At 39.2% G+C, this 20,977-nt stretch overlaps 1 protein-coding gene across 5 annotated transcripts in view; it reads left to right on the top strand.

Annotated features, from left to right (window-relative positions):
* The window catches only part of ZNF827 (zinc finger protein 827), a 115,791-nt gene that overhangs the window by 30,982 nt on the left and 63,832 nt on the right, over positions 1–20,977 (top strand). For all 5 annotated transcript variants that reach the window (XR_008239534.1, XR_008239533.1, XM_052816636.1 and 2 more), the window contains exons 3-4: positions 3,900–4,072; positions 14,657–15,140. Coding sequence is in view for 3 of the 5 variants with exons in the window: in XM_052816636.1 (XP_052672596.1) it covers positions 3,900–4,072; positions 14,657–15,140 (657 nt within the window). In the remaining 2 variants the exon portion in view is untranslated. The remainder of the gene's footprint in view (positions 1–3,899; positions 4,073–14,656; positions 15,141–20,977) is intronic.

The raw sequence follows: 20,977 nt of genomic DNA, 5'->3' as shown, positions 1-20,977 counted from the left end.
AGCCAGTGTACAGACATGAAGCCTGACACAGACATTGTATAATTGCACTGTCTTCTTTCTGACCTAACGTTTTTGTTTAGGGATATTATGTGGTCTGATCTGTCGCTGTGCAGCTCTTGGTAAAAACTTGCAGGGTAGGAGCTATTGGATGGAGAGCAATGCTTATTCCTCTCTGGAAGAGGAGGGGGAGGGATGTGATGTGGTGCAGCTGGTACCAGTTTTTTGCTCTGAGTTACATGTGTTCTACAAATGCTTTGCTGGTGTGTTTTGCCAAGGCAATTAAAGTGGCAAACTATTCTTGGCATGGGTCTGGCCTAAGGTTTTCATTGGTTTAGATGAAGTCCTTTTTGGAGTAATATATGCTAAACCAAGAAGAGATCCTTTTGTGTGGGAATAGGAGTACCAACACTGGCTACACCAGTGTGACTGTGGGCATTAATTTAATGTAACTTTCCCTGTGAAGACTGGCCTTCATGTGAGAAAGGCAGCAATGTATAGAAAAGGAGTAAGGTTAAAATTTATTTGAAGTTATTCATTTACTTCCTGCTGGAGAAAAAGCTGTTCATATCATAAGTTTTTACTGGCGAAAAGTAAATGGTTGTAGTAAAATCCAGGTTCTGTGTTTGACCAACAAACTGTGGGATTTGTCTGTGCAGCTTATACTAGGGGAGTGCTCTGTACCAGCACACAAGTGTGTACAGTACCACACAGTGTGTGGTACCAGTACCACACACAGTACCACACAGTACCAGTACCACAAGTGTGCTGGTTGTAGTGGCACTTTATAAACTAGCTCTGATGCAGCAAATTCGTAGCAACTATTCTCTTTGCTGAAGGCTCAAGCATACTGTGCTGCTAAAAGATAACAATGGGGACTGACTGCCTCAGGTCCTTGGTAACCAAGGAACAACTATTCATTTTTTATATTATATGGGACTAGTATCCCAAGAGGAAGGGTGTTTCCTTTCAGTTCATACGTACTGGGCCAATGCCAGTTGGCATCCAAGCAAACTTCATAGTGTAATGTTCATAACAAAAGTTCTCTAAGTCCATTTTCTGATATGCTATTAAGTTTTTTTCCTTCTCTAAATAATTAACCCACTGAAAATAAAAAGCAAGCTGTTGGTTAGCATATCTGGATGTTGATTATGGAAAGCCAGACTCCTTGATTCCTTCAGCCATGGAGAAATGCAGCTTACAAAAAGAGGTCACTGTTTAGTGACCTTTGATTGAAGACTTCACTTCTGTAAAAGTTGAGAAGGGCAGCTGAGTGTGTATATTTGCCATGAAAATAAATGTCACACGTTCCTGATTCCTTTTGCACCTATGACCTTATGGCACTAAAAGCAAAAAATAGTATTTCATTTTATAATGTTTTATCTTTTTGTGTCTGTCTGATTGCTCCTCGAGACATGGGTTTTTTTTGTCTTGTTCCCAGAGAGAGACATCTTTTCCCAGTAGACATAGCTTGAGAGGTGTTTTTTTCCCCTGTCATACTTTGAACTTTTAAGGCACTGGTGAGTTTGCTTTGTTGTTACGAATCTGATTCACTTGCCCACCAGCAACATCTAGCTTTGGTTATGAGATCAATACTCAGTGAGATTAATTAGATGTCAACAAGTAAGAAACAGCAAAGATAGAGGCTATTTAAAGAGGAATAAGTTAATAACAAGAGTATGCCTGCTGTTCTTTTGTCCACCATGTTGAGCTATTTGCTCAGAATTATTTCAGGCAAGAAGCTGGAGCTATGGCTTATCAGAGTGTAGTCGCCTCTGACACTGCATGTCAGGCTTGGTGGACCTAATCATTACTTGCATAGGTTATAGTAAAGTGGTACGGAGAAGACTAAATTTTCTATCCATCTCTTAACATTGCCAATTTTATAAAATGCTCACATGTTTGGGATGAAATTTAAAAGGAAGCCTGGAATCTCTGTTAAAGTTCTGATGTCATTTTTCAAAGAGTGTGGGTGGCAGACCCTTCTTCTACCGACTGAATGCTTGTTTGATGTAACTTTTTGCCTGTGATGCTTGCAATTTTGTTCCTGAAGCTTCTTTGGAAAGCACTGGCTAATTCTCTCCTCACCGGAGTTGCTCTTTCCAACTAATTGACACCGTTTGACATAAAATAGACGTCAGTATAAATGAAGGAAAGCTGAAGCCCACAGTTTTCTTTCTCATGCTGAGGTTTACGTCGTATAGTGAAGAGCTAACGTGGTTCAGCTTTGAAGAGCATTGATGTAATTCCTGTGTACCATTAATAGTCATTGTTATTGGTGAAGTCATATGCATGCAGTACAGTTCTTTGCATATTTTGTAATGTGCTAAATTACTGTTCATCCATCTTGTTTGCAGATTTATTTTTTAATGGGGTGGAAAACAGGTAATAGCTTGTTACACGTTTCTTTTCTGGATCCTTTGTGATGATAACCAGAGGCTGGAGAAAAGATATGATAGAAGGAAAAGAAATGATAGGTAAAAATGCTACCAATATATTTTTTTCTGTGGTTCATCTTTCTCCTGCATTTGGTGAAGAAGTAAGTAAAGATATTTAAAAACTGAAACACAAGCAATGATAGCATTGGTTTTGGCTTACTCTTTAGAGGTGCAGAGAGGGGAACAATTAGATAGTAAGTTGAGTCTGATAGAATATTTCACAAGGAGAATTTCTGAACTTGCAGAAGTGCATGCTTTGACAATGTGTCCTTTTTTGTACTTACATAATGACTACCTAATCAGTTGAATTACAGTGTTTTTGTTTTCTACCTAATAGCAAGAATTACATTTTAGGATATGAAAAATCTTTCTGGAGGTTTTCATCAGTTCCTCATCAAGGGAATTTGATGTTTGCTATATCCTTATCAGTAGGAAATAACTGATAATAATGAGATTAAATATTCTGAGAGAATTTCTAAATAGCAGGATGCACATTGCTGAGCTCTGGATATTTGAAAATAGTCTTTCTTTTTACAGTGAGGAAACAGGCTTCCCATTCCATGGTAATACTAGGCCTTTCTTTATAATAGGCAGAGGAAATGGTGGTGAGAGGATGAATGGATGGTTAGTTGTGTAAAGTCAGCAGCAAGGAATTCCTCTTTCCTTCAACCTTGCGATGGTTCCCCACTCAGTAGACTAACCATATTTGCCTGATAAATGCCGCCAAATCCTTTTCTTATCTTAGGTGAATTGGGCAGTAAAGCAGAGTGCAAACGTTTAGGGAGGCAATAGATTTAAAGCCCTGGCAACAAGAGGAGCAGAAGGAAACCCACTATGCAAAGACCCCTGATGGCTGAAGTTGCAGCAGCATCTGCTCAAGCCATAACTAAACAATTTCAACAGCAGGGGTTCTGATGTCATTCACTTCTGGAGTTAAATATATCTGATATGCAACACCAGAATGCTTTTCTGTTAAGTTGTGGATTGTTCTATGCTTTATATCCTGCTCCCCTGCTGGCTAACCATCAGATTTGGAAATGGATCATTTTTCAACAGTTAAGCATATTTTCCATACCCTACTGCAACCGGCCTTTGGTAGGAAATGAAACTGCAAAGTGATGATTATGAGAGACATCCATCTCAGTTCAGTTAAATTATAAGGAACATTAAGACCAGGTGAGACAGAGTGGCATCCCCTACTAATTAGCCAAAGGATGTTTGGGACATTAACCTTTATAAATTATGGTGACCTTTCTTAGAGGGAGAATAACCAGATTAAGGGGAAAAGGGATATGCAGGCGGGAGGAACTGAAATTTCTGGTACATGTTGTTGTTTAACTGATGTGTCTCTTTGCAGATGAAATTCTAGCATTGAAAAATGGTATCTTGAGTATATTTACAAGGGGAAAGTATTCGACAAGTGGCTGTAAAGGATCCTCTCTTTTTCTTCCCCCTTCTGCTAAGCCTCAGAAGAAGAAGGAGGAAAACCTTTCCAGTGTCCAATCTGTGGTTTGGTTATCAAGAGGAAGAGTTACTGGAAACGGCACATGGTGATTCATACAGGTTTGAAAAGTCATCAGTGTCCACTCTGTCCGTTTCGCTGTGCACGCAAGGACAATCTCAAATCACACATGAAGGTAAGGCAAATGTTTACTGACAATCAAAACACTTGAATCCTCAATCAAAAAACGATAGTATAACAAACCTATTTCATTTGCATTTGCAAGAACAAAATTTCCCTAGTTGTACTACTAATGATGCCTTTATTTAAATAGAGAGACCATAAAAAGGGAAAGAAATAACTTTTTTTTCCTTTGCTTGCATTTCCATTTTACGCAATGTGGAAACTGCCTTGGGTTACATCAACTTGGTGCAGCACAACCTGTCTGTGACTGATTTAGTTCTGGACCTGGAACCACCAGAAGCAGGGATGTTAGCTGAGATGTGACACCATGCAAACAGAGCAGTGCTGCTTTTCAGGATGCCAGCTAGTATCTCTGCATGCCATTGCATGACACTAAGTGGGCATACCAACCTGGCCAGCACTAGCAGGGGATCTCTCCATTACTTTCTACAGACTGGCCTGCAGTTTTAACTTTTTCTTGCTGTAGCTTTTAACTGCAGGCACTTCAGCAGTGAAGCATCCAAACCAAAATGAAGGACATATTGTACTATATTGTTTTGTTTTCAAGTGTTTCCATTACATTTAAAGCGTGCTTTTAACTCAGCCTAAGTTTTAGGCTCGAACTGAAGATGACCTTTTGAAGGAAGCAACATCTGTGTTGATACAGAAAAATATAAAAATGTAAAGAAACTCTCTGTCTGCTTAGCTGAAGTACTACATGGTTGCAACATACAAAGTGCCTGGTCTTGCAAGCTGTAGAACATGCTTGGTGAAGTAAAAATGGATGAAGAAGCTAAAGTGCAAAAAGTTTCCCTTGTTAATGCAGTTGAGTTTTATAATAACAGTGAAATGTTTTATTATAGTTAGTATTTTGTCTTTTTTAGACAAATCTGTGTAACAGAGTACCAGACTGGTGCGGAGGGGGACAGAAATGCCTGTTCAGCTTTTATATATGCTATTGCAGAATCTGAGATCATCAGGCAGGAGTCTAACCTTGCTTACACCCAAGTAACTATTCACTTCAGTGTAAATGATTCATATGATTCCACTGATCACAACAGCAGATCTTGCTGTGTTTCAGGTCTTTGCTAGGTCTGAAATCATCCCCCTAAAGTCTGAAGGCTCATCCCTTAATGCTCCTACTGTGGATCAATGCACTATTCCCAGGCATCCTTGGTGTATCATGCTAATCCTTATCAGGTACAAGTAGGTTTGGTGTTTGTGGCTCTTTCTTTTAGGACTTGGTGTTCCATGTTAACTAGAGGGCACAGATGGCTGTCCCGAGTAGAAGATGAGTAGAAAGAATGGGAACACAGCATGATAAGAAGGGTTTTTTGGTTTTGGTTGTTGATAGCCTGCACAGAAGCGTGTATCACCTAAAAGCTTGCTATTCCCTGGCAAAGACCTGTTGTTGTCCCCTGCTTTGTAAAGGGCATCCCTATTATTCCCTGAAGAAATTCTTGTTCTCTGCTTTTTTTGCCTTTTTGGAATTATTATTTGCAGGTTGAGGGCCTATCCCTTCCTTTTTGGCATGGTGATTTCCATAAGTGGTCACAAGTAGGATGTTGGAGAAAATTATGGACTTCTTTACTGTCTCTGTGTGCTATCAAACTGATGGCTATCTGAAGCTCTTGTATGCTTTTCTGCTCCCCACCTAACATAAACCTCTTTGTTAGCTGCGCCCATGTCATCTTAAAACAGACCCCTTGTGCAAACATGTAGTGTTAATTATTTGGTAATATAGTAATTATTACCAAGTAAAGCTCAGTTAGACATCATTGAGGTCAGAGTCAGGCCCAGAGCTGCTTGACACAATGTAGGAGATTACAGCCTCCGTTAGCCTTACTATGGAGATAAGAGCTGAAGTCTCCTCAGTCAATGCAGTCCAGTTATGCAGCTCATGCCGGCCTTGCTGGTAAAACTGCTTCCTGTTTAAGATGAAGGCAATTGTCTTACAAAACTAGATGGCCTGTATTTGGTCTTTTGTCCTTGTTATACTCTTATGGATAGATGTAAAGAATCACAAGCACAAGAATCTGAAAGATAACGTTTTACCTTAGTTTCAATGGGTTTCATAGACTTTTCTCAATTGAGTGGGCCATTCGTAAAAGTATTTTCTATCATATCAAAATTGAAGCAGGTGAATGAGGTAGGGGCATGTTAGTCATGCGTCCAACAGTGTCAGACATAATTTGAATTCTGTTTGGTGGAAATATAAATTGATAACAAGATTAAAAATAAAAAATATCAGATTTCTTTTGTCATTATAAAAAATGCTGCTTTTAAATCTGTATGTAAATAAGTATGAGATTATAATAACTGACACATCTGTAAGCTAACAGTGTTCAAAATGGCATGAATACACATCAGAAATGGTATAGCACAGCTGGGAGCTACTTAGGATGCAGTGTTCTGGTTATGCCTGTCGGATGTTTCAGTTCTCTTTGTTGTCCTAGGATCCTTTGGGAGCTACCTGGCCTTATCTCCTTCCTGGCAGGCAACCCACAAAGGTAGAGCTGCCTCTAGCTCTCCACCCCTTTCTCCCTCCCCACGAGTCAACTGCAGCTACAGGTGAAGACACATTTTTCAAAACCGAAAAGGCTACTCAAAATTAGGGTATTAGACTGCTGTTTGTCATTCATTGTAAGCCAATTTTTATTCTAGGGTGCTATCACAAGCCAAGTTTTTTTCCTTTATGCTGCTCTTTGTTTTTCAGGTTTTATGTTTATTGATAAGGATGACAGGCAAAACCTGTTGAGATGTTTTGTCCAGCTGCAGTCCTCAAAATCCAATAGTGTTGTCTTTGTTTCTTCCTAGGCAGCATAGCCATGAGCTGAAGCACCTCGTCTTTTTACTCGGTTCCTGTAGGCATTTTCCATTGAAACTGGTTGTTTAGAGATTTAATTTCCATGAGTGGTTTGTGTGTGTCCATATGGGCCTTCCTTATTGTGTGTATCTTTAGGTTAATGAATAATAACTTTATAATATAAATACTGTGTAATTTTGTGGTAATTATAACACGTCAAACTGATTGACCCAGAATACCACATTGCCAGCATTTTTGGTGTCTTGTCCCCTGACAGAGAAAATCTTAATACAGAGTTGGACTGATGCCAGCCCTGACCCATATTCAGATCTATATGTGCTACTCACCATGTTGATGAAGCGTTCTTCCAGTAAGGGCACTTTGCCAGGACTAACTCCCAACTGGAGGCGAGGAAGTGAAAGGCAAGAAGGGAAGCAGAAGGAAAGTTTCCACACAGACACACAATGAACAAGGGAGGCTGAGTGGACTGCCTTTTAAGGCACACAGTGTTACCTATAATTGTTATATTGTGTTTAGATACCACAGTGATAGGCATCTTAGAAAAATCCTGAAATAGACACAGTACGGAATTCTATTAGTCTGGTTTGGAGACAAATTATAGTATGTGCATAACCACAAGTTTTGGTCCTTATTCCCAGGAATCTGGAGGTAGCATCTCAGGACTTGATTCTGGTATTATAGTATGGTTTCCAGGGGTGCTGAGAATACTGAAAATGGAGCTGGGCAAAATGAATGGGTAACTGAGAGAGGTGTCTTGTCCAAGCAGGCAGCAAGGATTGTGCTTGAGTCTTCTCTGTTTATCTAAAAATACATTCAGTTGGAATATGTTGTTTTCTTCTTGAGAGAGAGAGAGAATCTTATGTACTTCTGCAGAAAGCAATGGAAAGGGGTAGTGTAATTCAGCAAGATGTATTCAGGCTTTTCTGTTTTTCCTGGTAGGGAAGTAGGGATTAAATTTACCTCAGAGCAATACCAAAAGCATCAGTCAGACTTTGGCCAATTGGTGTCTTTGCATCATGCACTTATCTTCCTCAGCAATTGGTGGACAGATAGGCTGTGAGATCATACAGATATGTTCCAAGAAAGCAACAGGATATTAGCCTGAGCACTTGGAAGGGGGAATGAGGAAGAGGAGCATATGGCCAAAAATAATATCTATAAATGTTCCTTGTGCTATTATATAGACTTAAGGCAGAAATGGGTGAGCCAGCTCTTCTAGCAGTGGAAAAGAAGTTTGGCATTTTGAACACGTGCTGAAGCATGATGGTATGACAGAAAATGAGGAAAGGGAAGATTAAGCTTAACAGAAAAGCTAGATGCAATGGCAAGCAGGTCGTGTGATGCTCAACTACGGGGTCTTCCTGTTTCTGTTGCTTATGAAAGGGACCATGTAGTGAGATCTCAGATTAATGTTCGTGTGTAATATGAAGAGGGTTATAATCAGTCTCCTGATTAGGGAGAGGCTATTAATTACATGGTAGTGGGAATAAGGAAAGGCCCTGAAGAATGTAGCCAGGTGCTCACTACCCCTTAATGATTTGCTTTTCCCTCTTTCTTCCTCAGCTAGGGTCAGACAACTGAATAAGCATTCCTAATCCATTTTGGTGAAGTATAGGACAGGTTATTTTAAAGCATCTTCACCATATTGGGAGAAGGAGGTTGACTGTGTTTTATGGGAGGGTTTTTTGCTTAGTTTGGTTTAAGCTAACTTTAAAGAGCCCTGGGGGCGCCTGTGATTCCATTACTTTCCCTCAGCCAAGGGGAGGTAATGCAAACTTGCACAGCTTTTCAACAAGTGAAATCTGTGTCCTGAGTCTCAGACAGGTACCACAAGTGACTTCAAATATCTGCCTTTTAATCTTGTCACTTTTCGCACGTGAGATAAGGATAAGATGGGATATGCATTGATACCTTAAATCTTAAAAAAAGAAAAAAAAAAATTTTTTTTTTAACACCTAGTCCAGTCCAGCCCTGCAGAGAGGCTTTTTTTTTTTTTTTTCCTTTGCTTTCAAGCAAAGCAAGGAAATAGTTTCAAAAAGAAAATGCTATATAAATAATGTATGTGTCCTGAGGGGAAGGATCATATCAAAACTAGCACCATAGCACTAAACTTTTGAAAGTGCAATATTTTTTAAAAAATGAGGGAACTTGCCAGAAAAAAGCATGAAATGAAAAAAGCAGAGAGCACATGATAGATGCAAAATGGAGACCTCTCGATTTTACTTAAAGGTAGTTGCAGAAGATGGCATTTTACTAAAAGAAATTAAAAAAAAAAAAAAGAAAAACCAAAAAACAAATGAAAACAAAACCCAGAAAAAACCAGTGGGTAGGCAGATATGGCTAAATGGCTAGGTTGTAGTAGTTGTTGATTGTGGTAATTGCGTTAAACAGATGCCCCTCATGGAAATCATAGAATCATGCAATGGTTTGGGTTGGAAGGGGCCTTAAAGATCATCTAGTTCCAACCCCCCTGCCATGGGCAGGGACACCTTCCACTAGACCAGGTTGCTCAAAGCCCCATCCAGGCTGGCCTTGAACACTTCCAGGGATGGGGCATCCACAACCTCTCTGGGCAACCTGTTCCAGTGCCTCACCACCCTCACAGTGAAGAACTTCTTCCTAATATCTAATCTAAATCTACCCTCTTTCAGTTTAAAGCCATTATCCCTTGTCCTATCACTACATGCACTTGTAACAAGTCCCTCTCCAGGTTTCTTGTAGGTTAATCCACTTGAAAGTTGGTGGAAAAAAAATAAAACCTATAGTAGGCGAAGAAAAAAGTGATAGTTAGGTTACAGAAAGTAAGTAAAGAGTTGAGTAGCCAGAAGCAAATATAGCAGCGAATGGATTCAGCACCCCAAGCCCCATATGTTCTGATTTTGCTTAGGGATGAAGGTTCTCAGAAAAAACATTTCCTCTTATTCTGAGTGTTTAAAAAATAATAACCAAAAAACCCTGTTAAGTCCCACAAAAGAAAGGTGAATACCAATCCTTCCCTTCCTGTGCCTCATAACTAGAAGGGAGAGTCTGTGCAAAGCATTACCCTAACTTTACGGAAGAGGAAAGGAAAAGATCTACTTCACTAGTACTACAAAATGGCAGGATGTGCCTGTGTTACTGTTTCCCTCACCCCTACTCCCCATTGTACCCTGATAGGTGGGATCACATGTATTTGTAAGTGTGGTACATCTGTATGGGCCAGTGTGGACTTCCCATGACTTAAATTGGCTGGTAAATCAGCAGGGATGTTGCTTTTAAATGTGAAAAGATGATTTAAGAAACTGCTTATGATACTAGAAATGTTAGTATGTCAACAAAAAACTTAACAAAAAATTACAGTGATACGAATGATGCGATATGATAGGGACATGTGGTTTCTGTAAAAGAAAATCATGTGTTCTTCTGCTAAGATGTTTTGAGCATGTCAGGAAAATCATGGACTTAAGAATCAGTTGAAATTTATTTGGTCTTTAAAAAAGCCTTTGGCAAAGCTTCTCACTGAGAAGCTGCCAAATAAATTAAGCAATGTGATGTACTATGGCAAATTAGAAATTCACCAAGAGACAGTAAAACAAAGGGTAGGAAGGAATTAGCAATTTTAAGCATGACAAAAGGCTAACAGAGGGGTGTTCCATTACTAAGAGTGGAATTGTGCATATTTTAGCAAATGTGATCTGCACAAAATGATGACTGTGGGTAAGAGAATCGTAGACGATGCAACCTTATGTGCATGAATCAAGATTAGAAAAGGCAAAGCTTGAAAGGGAATAAAAAGAGGCTGGCTGACAGATAAACAAGGGGGCAAATGAAGTTATTGTTGACAAATACAAGGTACTGCACCTTGGAAACTGCACCTTGCTGTCTGATATAATGAACTGTAACTACTCAGGGAAAGTATCTCGGTATCGTTGTAGATAGTTCAATGAAAACCTTTTCTTGGCATGCGCAGCGGTTGTTAAAGTACATTAGATATTTGAACGTAGAATAAACCAGAAACAACATTGAAAATATTACAATGCTATTATTAACATATGGTATGCTGTCACTTACGATACTCACTTCTGGTCACTGCATCAAAAAGACGTATCAGAAATAGAAGGGATTTTAAAAGCTGGCAATGAAAATGATTGGTGGGAAGGCAAGAACTCCTTTTGAAGAAAGAAGCTGAAAAGAATGGGACTACCAGGTATAGAAAGGAGGTGTGATCAAAATAATGCATGTGATAGAGACGATAAATTGAACGGCCTCTTCTTTTCTTTCTTGTACTGTGAGAATGAGGAGGCAGCAAGAGAAACTGAAAGACACACATAAAAAAAAATAAATTTGACCAATAGATAATTTGTACCCAAGTCCTCAAACTAGGCCTAAAGTTTCTAAGGAGTGTATAGTTCTCTTGAAAATTATTGCATACATCATCAAGCCCACAGTGAAAAAACTGTAGAACCATGAAATATTGTTTGAGACTGGGAAGACTGTAGGGTTAAAACAAAGATGATAAAAGTACTTTGCACAGTCAAGCAGAATATCCACAGTAACGTGAAATAAACTCAGAAGGCAGAAGTCCTTAAATGTTTCTGACATAAGTCAAACAGTATTTTTATAGGATTTTGAAAGAACCATTATCTATGAGCAGGTTGCGCACTGTGGTTTGTTGTAGTGTAATTCAGAGAGATACAAATCTGGCAGCAACTGGGCTCAGACTAGGACTTTGGAGGAAACTTGTCGGCTGCACTCTTGTCTCCTCCTGCCTGTCGTTCTTGCAGAAACAGCTTAGTTGAGTCTGAAGAGGACATCTGATGGTTTGGGTAGCATTAGCACAGTGTAAGAGCCGTTCTCTGTCTCATGGAGGGAGAAGGCAGCTTTTTGGACTGTAACATTGTGTGACCTGGATCTCCCCTGTGGCTTTCTGTGTAGCTCTACAGGGTTTCTTGTTTCTTATTCTGCAGCAAGTAGTTGCTGCCTTGACTTTTCCCTCCGAATAGTGTAGAACGGCAATTCTTGGCTCTTTTAGCTGCTGTTGAATGAGAAAATAAGGAATAGTTTTTCTTTTAAAATACTTTAATTCTTAGCTTCTATTTCTAATAGTGTTCAAATTTTTAATGAAATATTATTATTTGTTTTGGGGAATTAAAAAAAATAAAATCTTATGGTGGGACTGGACCCAGGACATTGGGGGCTAATATTCGGCTTGATGTGGTTTCATATGGGTTTTTTTGTAGATCTAAAATTCTTTCTTTCAAAACTCTAAATTTTGCGTTTGAGTTCTGTCATTCCTTTGCTGCAAGTTATAAACGTACTTTATTTTATGACAAATCCATTGGTGATGCTGCTATTGTCTTTGGGCAGGAGAAAAATCCAAATCAGATGAATCAGTCCCCCCTATTCTTATCCATTCTCAAAAGATATTGCAGGGGTGGCATGCCATACTCCTGGGGAGAGAAGGTGGGCTCCCACACAGACTTTGCCACCTGACTGCAGCAGTGACAGCCTTCAGAAGGCATCGTATTGATGATTGTGATAAGGGGCCTCTAGAAGAAGTGGTTAAATATGTGGGCAGGGAAATGTTGATTGAAGGGGATCCTGGAGAGAAACCCTGGCATACAGAATCTCAGTGGGTGTAGGAGATAAAGTTGCCATGGTGAGAGTGCTTGCTACCATTAGTACATCTTGGTGCTCTTCATGAAGAAGAGTGCTTACATACTGCTGTGCTCACAGACCATCCTGTTTCCAGTAGCGTAGACAGGCAATCTGGTTGGCATTTCTGTTGTAACCTGTTAATATTTAGAATTTATTGTGCTGCTGTTCTTCTGCAAGGTTGTTGCTTTAAAACTGTCTTAGGTTAGCATTAGCTTCTAATTTTTTTGTTGTCAGGTGCAATTTTAAGATTCCAGAATTACTTTGTCTGTAAATGTCATGTTTATACGATACTGAGAATGTAATCCTGTAAAGCAGCTGGCCAAGAGAAATTCTCTCTTTGTATCTGTTTGTTTAGTACCTCATCTCCAGAGCCCTTGAAGACCTACTGAATGAAAAGTTATACAGCACTAATGAAATGCGTCTTCACTGAATGTAAGAAGGGCTAAAAGAGGGATGTCCCCCAGCTTCACATTTTAGCAGACCTGAATTGAGGGCCTGTATATGTAGAGCTGGGAATGCTGGATATGAGCTTGTGACTGAATTCCTCTTGCTATATAGAAAATTAATCAGGCAAAATCTAAAACCATGAAAAACTCCAACCTGAATTTTGACAGAGCTGTGTTTGGGGTACCGTTACCCCAGAGATTGGCAGCATCTGCACCAGGACTCTTGGGATCTAGATCTCCACTCTGCAGGAAACTGGAAAGTGCTGAAAGCCTTAGCTAAAGCTAGGTTTTCCAGACTCCCTGGTGTAGAGCTGAGCTTTGATTAGAGCTGGAGCTCTCAGGGCTTTAGGATTCCCAGGCTACGGCAGCAAGCCTTGGATCCCTGGCACAGCTGGCTGCTTCTGAGCCAAGCCCAGGGAGTGGGGGGTAGAGTGCCACTCAGTAGGGTAGGGGAAACATGCCTGGTTTGCCAAGAGTTCATCAAACCTCTCCATGTTTCAGGTGAAATATTTTGCGTTCAACAAATTGCCATTTTGCAACAAAAATCTGTCTCACTGAAATGTTTCCAACCAACTCGAGTCACAAGTGAAAACGAATGTGTGGAGCTCAGTCTGGTGCCAGTTTGTCCTGATCACATGTTCATCAATTAGTAAGGAAAAAATGTATTTATTTGCCAGTCCTTCTGCAGGGAGTAGCCTGGAGTGCTACTGTCAGGATTTAAAATTCATTTGTGAAGCTATAGGGGAAAAAACTTTTCAATATACCTGCCACTATTATGCTGGGCTCAATCATTCCTTCCCTTTCATGAGTACTGTGTTGAGCAAGAAATGGTATAATTATATGTATATAGTTTATATTAATGAGTGTGTCTGTTCAAATAATATGTAAACCATTACGGATGGATGGATGGATAGAGTTCTCTCTAAAAGGTAATCAGGATTGGGCCTGAGGATACTAGATATTGTAGTCATACTGGAGCACACAGTCTTTATGAGAGAGCGCCTGCAGTCAAAATATGAGGACAGTAAGATTAACTGTGATCATTAATTGACTGATAAAATAGAATAAATGTCAAACAGCATCTCTCATGTTTGTATTTTATCATAACTGAGCTGTTTATTTTCTGGTAGAATTAATTTGCAACAAACTGTTTCAGTAGTGCCTTGGTATTGCCAGGTGCTGTGCTTTTACTCTAATGGTACATGAATTGATGATGGACATTGCTATGCAAGTTGGTGTTTCAAGTTGGTTGTTATTTATGAGATTGCGCAGAATGATCATGCTTAGCAGAACATGTAATAGATAGGGGGGGGTTTGTTTGTTTTTTAACCAAGCAAGCTACTAGTTATAGCTTGGAAGTCTTTTTATGTGCTGACAGGTCATCAGGATCCAGTTGTAAGGACTGTTTGATCCAAAGCAGACTTCATCATTTCCACACTGCAGAAACATGTTCTTGATTTTTTTTTTTTTGTTGTTGAGTCTGTTTATGTTCTTTGACTTATGTGTGAAAGAATCCTACTGTTTTTAGGGCCTGACCTCTTTCCAAGTGCTTAGAATGAAGAGTTCACCCATTAGTTAACTTTTCTTTTTTTAAAAAATGGTGTGAGAAGTGTAGAGTTGAGATTTCTATAATGCTAGTAAACTGTTTTGCTTAATACATGCTTTTATCTTTCACCTCTTGAACCAGGTTCATCAGCACCAAGACAGGGGTGAGACCTTTCAATGCCAGCTATGCCCTTTTACCTCCTCCCGCCACTTCAGCCTGAAACTTCATATGCGTTGCCATCAACATTTCCTCAGGACAGAATCCAAAGTGAAGGAGGAAATACCAGAAACTGAGGTGAAGGGGTCACCACAGCTAAATAGTGACTCCTGCCCGGGACCACAGAGGGAAGGAGGTGGCCCTGACCTTACGGGATCAGCATCGGTATCTAAAACACCTGATGTGGCTGGGCAATCTAGTGGAGGTATTCCACCTTTACTAGTGAAAGAAGAGCCCAAAGATGACAATGGCATCTCAGCTGCACCTTTTGCTCTTAGCACTGTCGACAGAGCCCCCAACAACACAAAGCTGAAAGACTCCTCGGACTTTGTGGCCAGTACGGCATCGGCACTGTTCAGCCAAGACATCTCTGTCAAGATGGCATCAGATTTTCTTATGAAGCTGTCAGGTAATTGAGCAGCAGGCGGCAGCAGCAGCTGCTCTTTTATGGGCTAAGAAACACTTTGCCTTGGGTTTACTAGGTCATGGAATTGCAGGGAGAAAAACATTGCAACTTCTTAACTTACAATTTCTTGTTTCTTTTGATAAGGAGAGGTGCGTGATGGAGGGAAGAGGGGAAACAGTGAGAGAAGAGAAGGATTTTGCTTTTTAATTGCTGGGATAGGGAGTAAGAACTTTTTATCCAGGCTTTCATGTTAATTGATAATTACCTTAGCAAATCTCATTTGGTGTGTTTTTCAGGCATGCTTGAATACCTGTAGTTCTGGTTTGAAATCACTGAGGGTCACAAGGGCCCAGCATGTTAGAAAATTCAGCTCTTAAGTTCTCTGCCTTTACGCACCTGTTAAATAGGACCAAAAAAGTATTGGTCACCTTCCTTTCAGAGTAGTATTTGAGGTCTAACTAGTGAATATGTGTGAAGTATGAATGTTACTGCATTTCTTGATTATTAACACTTTAAAAAGGTAGTCCTAGAGATTCAGGAAGAGCAGCTTTTAAATTTTTTTACTATTTTAATTGAAATCCATATCTAACGCAAAGCATGTGTTCATTGTGTTTTCTTTCACTGTCAGATTATTGCTGTAAGAATGATGTTCATATGTGCAACTCTGAAGTGGAGGATGTGTTTAGAGTGAATCTATTATATTTTATGTGCTCTTTTATTGATTTGACTGAACACTTCAGAATTGTGGACATGCTGGATGGATGTTCTATACTAAATGTTTTTTAAATTGGCCTTTAATTTTTAAAGAGAAAGAAGTCAGGAAAAATGTCACTGAAGAAACTTCTGTTTCACAAGGAGATGGCAGTCCACATGGCAAGTTTTAAACTTTGGAGATAGAAGATACCCTTTTCAATAGAGAATAATTGGTCATCTTTTTCCTTTAAATGGAGTGTAAGTTGCATTTTAGGAAATTTTATTGTCAGGTAAACTAAGGAATTAGCTCTGTCCTAATGCCATTGCCTTGGTGAAACCACAGCCATTTATTTTGGAAAAGCTTGCTGTCCTCATCTGCCCAGACCTTTATACCTCTGGGATTGCAATTCTGCGGGGAATCGAGTAGAATGGGTAAACACAAGAAATCAAGCTTGAGGCTTCATGGAGCCAACCAGGAAAACGGAAAAGAGCTGAGGACAAGCAGGAGGTGAAATGGGCTGGCACAAATGGTTTGCTTTGTGGGTGGAAGAAGCCACAGAAACCTCCCCCTTTGGAAAAAAAAAACTAAACAAATCTCTTGATATAATTTATTATTATGACCAACAAGAAATGAGTGAGGATGAGTCTGTTTTGATTTGCGTGTACATTTTTTTACTTGTACATTTTTTAATTCAGTTTCAGATTTGGACTCTATAAAATCCATGTTTTACGTTGTCTGACAGCTGTCCCATATATGTTGTCGTTCTGATATCTTATCTTAAATTTGGGTTGCTGTGCACTGAGTGGCTCTACACATCAACTGTACTGACCTGTAGATGGTAGTGCTCCTGATGACTGCATGTAGCAAGAATGAGAGCAGAAAGCAGGAGAGGGGGGAAAGCCCGAAAGCTGAGAAAACATAGAACATTTTGATGTGTTGTTTTTCATGTACCAGTTGATGGGGAGCTGTTTACAGTTTGGCAGACGGTCCTGTTTTCAACGTCTGATCTATTGGCATCAGAAAAAGGATACAAATGTACATTATTCATGCAAAAGGCCTATGCAGTTATTTTATGGTGACTTACTAAAGGTCTTGAAACCTGACTTGTATGCACTGTTACCTAGCAACATGTTATAAAGTCACTGGGGGAGTGAGATGTATCTGTAATTTTGTATGTGTGCATATTTGGATGAAAATGTACTGCCAGTCACCAAGTTTACTACACAAGAAGAGCAATGTTAAAAGGAAAGGAATTTCTTTTCTCCTGAGATTTATATTGTGTTATATACATTTAGCTCATGCTTTCCTCCATACAGTGTGCATAAATTTAGAGCAGAAGTAATTCTCTTTTAGCAAGTTGGCTAAGTATTAGCTGCATTTTTTTGATTGCTTGCTGTGCTGAACCAGGTTCCTTTGAGTGATTTCTTTATTATGATACTCTCGTTAGGCCCATCAGAACTTCAATTATTGGCCCTACCTTTTCAATGATATAAGTCTTTTGACATCTCAAATTGTATACACCAATTGTAACAGCCAACACAGATTTGTCGAGACCAAATTATGTCAAAACAATCTAATTTTCTTCTCTGACAGGCCTTGTGGCTAAGAAAGAAGTAGTAGATAGATACAAAGACTTTTAGAATTTGGCATTTATTCTTATTGAATATTGATGGTTTAAATGAACATTTGTTTTTGCTTGCCAGTGTTTATTGCTCCTCGTCTTGGTTGGTGTCAGTTTGTATGCCTCCAGTTTCATGGGAGACCTCAGGGCCTCTTGGTTTTCATTTCTGGGCAGTTTCAGCCTCCTCTTTTTCCAAGCATATGACTCAGAGGAGTGCTTGTCTCCCTTCAGACCCAAGAGTTAGAGTTTCCAGAAGTTTAACTGGTGCGCCTAGGGTGAAAGATGGTACAAAATTGGTGCTTATTAACTATTATGAATTTTAGAATTGAATCTTAATAAGCATGTATATAATCTTGACACTCAGTATTATTTCTGATTGTGCAGTGCAGTACCTTTCCAGTCTAGATGAAGTGGATATCAGATGGTTGGAAAACAGTACGTTGAAAGTAGTTCACAGTTGAAAGAGAAGAGTCGCAGTCAAGAGAGATCTGTAAAAAATGCGCGACTGTTCAACAAGCAGTTGCACAAATACAAAACCAGGAACTGTTGTAGCTGAGCAACAGTTCTGTGGGAAAGGAACAGGAGTTAACAACGTCATACTAGTGCTAAAACGGCAGTCGTTGTACTGGGATGTATACAGAGAAACAGCCTCAAAGAAGGGGGAAACAGTCCTGCTCTTCTCAGTCTTGCTGAAGTCCAAGGTTTTGGCAGTGCGGACAGTTGGAAGGACTTCAAAGGGAGCACCAGAAATGACTGGAGGTTTAGAAAACACATCCAGTGAGGGTGGGTAAAAGGGAGTGAGGTTGTGAAGCCTATAGAGGAGACTAAGGAGAGTCACCAATAAGCCTTTAATGCATTAAAAAGTTTGTCACGGAGAGAAGGAAATAATCTGTTGGTGATTCTTCGTAATTAGGACAAAAAAATAACAGGTTTATATTGCTGTAGGGTTTAAGTTGTCATTAGGAAAATCTTTCCAAAAGTTGAGGTAGTTAAACCTCCATGATAGTTTGGCTGGAGAGACTGTGGCATCTCTGCCACTGGAGAATTTTAAAAATGGGTTAGATAACTACCTGTCAGATACGGTTGATCGCATATTAGGCAGTAGGATGGACTAGATCTGTGTATCTCAGTGACTGAACCATAAGACATCAGAAGCAGTTGCCAGAAATTTCAGCTGAACAAAAACAAGCAGCAAGCTGTAGAGAAGCAAAGTGGGGGGAAAAAAGGCACAAATGTTCAAAGTTAGACCTGATTTCAAGTGGGCCAGACATGGATTGTGATGACACTGGTCAAAATGGCCTCTGAATTTTTTTTCAGAAAGGCTTAGGGTAGCTTTAGGTTTCAAGAGGTTGAGAAATACTGGTGTGGGTGACCTTCTGAAATCCCTTCAGCCCTAATTCTGTGCCATTGCTTGCCAGAAAGATTTTTAGTTACATGTTTTATGAAATAAGGCATACCACAAATCACCAAATGTAAATCTAAAAATAAGAACAAATCTTGAAATTTTTTCCAGATTCCATTCCCTAGGTCCTAGTTTAAGGCAGGAGATGCTTTTAAATTCACAAGAAATTTAAAAGGGTTCTCTGAAATTTTATTTAAATTTGGAAAGGGTTATTGTTTGTAAAGACAATTAGCAGATGACTCAACACATAAACAGAAGAATATTTAAGCATGGGCATGTTTTTACCTTCAAATCTTCCTTCTCTTATTTCAGTAGGACTGCTTGGAGGCTTTAAGTTGCCCGAGTACTTTGCTGGATCAGTGCTTTGCCAGAATGTTTTCTTCCCCCAGTCCATTAATTCCACATTGAAACTTTGTAACTGCATTCATATCTTAATTTGCAGAATATTTGCTTTTCCTGTTTCAAAGGTTTCAGTGGCAGGCATTATACAACACATCTCTTTAAATATTGATGTCCTTCTACCCACTTCTAAGGCTTGATTTCTTTTGTAATAAAAAACAGCTTTCACAGTGATCCAAATTGCAATGGCCAGTGTACTCTAGTGAAGTAACTACTGTGCCTATGTTATGTGCTGCAGTTACTTTTCATAACATTCATAAATAAATGAATCCTATCAAAATGAATGGGATTCTTGCACTATTGATCTCAAAGGAATTCTGTGTGGAAACAGTAATTGTAAGGCATACTTCATTTCTGGCCTCTCTCCCCCACCTCTCTGTGGTCACCAAGTGCATTACTCTAGAAAGCATGTCTCTTCATCTTGTGACGGTGTATATTATCAAGCGTGCCCTGCTTCTGCAGTTCTTTTTATGTTCCCCAAGTTACTTGCATGGAGAAACTTTAAAATAGAGAGGAGGAAGGAGTGATAACATGCTGAGGGTTTGGGGCTGGCAATAAACTATGTTTTCTCCCAGTTCAAGTCATATCTGTTGTCACTATCGTGTGAGGAGTCAAATCTTTATTTTGGAAAATAATGCCACCATGGGATTTTGGTGACTGTCCAAAGTACTTGGACTTTGCATTCATGTTTTATTAGCTGATTCCATTAATGGAATAATGAAATAGTAAATCATCAGACAGCTACATACAAAGTATTAGTAGATAAGCTAAGTAATCACTTAGATTATTTGTTCTGTTTGGCCTTGAAAATTACTGCATTCCTTAAAGGTAACACAAGTAATTTGAAATGTTTTAGCATTTGCCATTGACAGTACTGAACTGACTGGCTTGAACTCTCTTCAAACAGCTATTTTTAATAAAATAAAAGCAAGTCCAATTAAATTGTCATAATTGATGTATTTGTGTGGCAAGTTCCAAAGAAAAGACCATGCTGCCTATATTTAGGATTCATAGTTTATGCCAGAACGTAAAATTTCAATTAGAATATGTAAGCGCACAGGACTGGCAATTCTTGAGCCATATCCTTTACTTAAAAATACTGTGAATTCCATAATGCTGCTGTCAGTATAAATACCTGTGAAGTCATCAAGATCTCTCTTTGAAGTGTCTCTCCAGATTCACATTTTCATAATTTCCATACAGACCTTCAATTTAAAATAAACCTGAGAAAGGGCAATAGCACTGCTAATTAAAACTTGGGCAAATAAAAGCTTATACTAATCTTTGCCACTAATATATCACCACCCTTATAGTCTCTTTTCAGCAATTGCTAGTTTTACATCCATAATTTCCCGACATCCGTAAAATCATACCCATCATGTGTTACATCTTGAAGGAGTATGTAGAATTCAGCAAGATAAAGCAGTGTAAACTCTGTCATTTAAAATGCATGATAACAAACTGCTTTTTGTATACTCAGCCCAATACAGCTTAAAAGAAGACATGCATATGATTCTGGACCAGCTCTGTGCTTATGATTTAGTTTTAATATCTACACAAACTCTTGGAGTATAAGACTAGACTAGACTGATGGCTCTTTTGCTTTCCTGATTACACCATTACTCTGGGCAGAGGTCCTAGCTCATGAGCCTTTCTGTCACATCTATCCAAAATGGGAATTGAAGACATTGTTAGTTCAATCATCTCTGTTTGTTTTGGTTTTT

The sequence above is a fragment of the Harpia harpyja genome, chromosome 2, assembly GCF_026419915.1.
Source record: "Harpia harpyja isolate bHarHar1 chromosome 2, bHarHar1 primary haplotype, whole genome shotgun sequence".
In the NCBI taxonomy this organism is placed as follows: Eukaryota; Metazoa; Chordata; class Aves; order Accipitriformes; family Accipitridae; genus Harpia; species Harpia harpyja.
The sequence above is the reverse complement of the archived record's forward strand: the minus strand, read 5'-3'. Positions and strand labels throughout refer to the sequence as shown.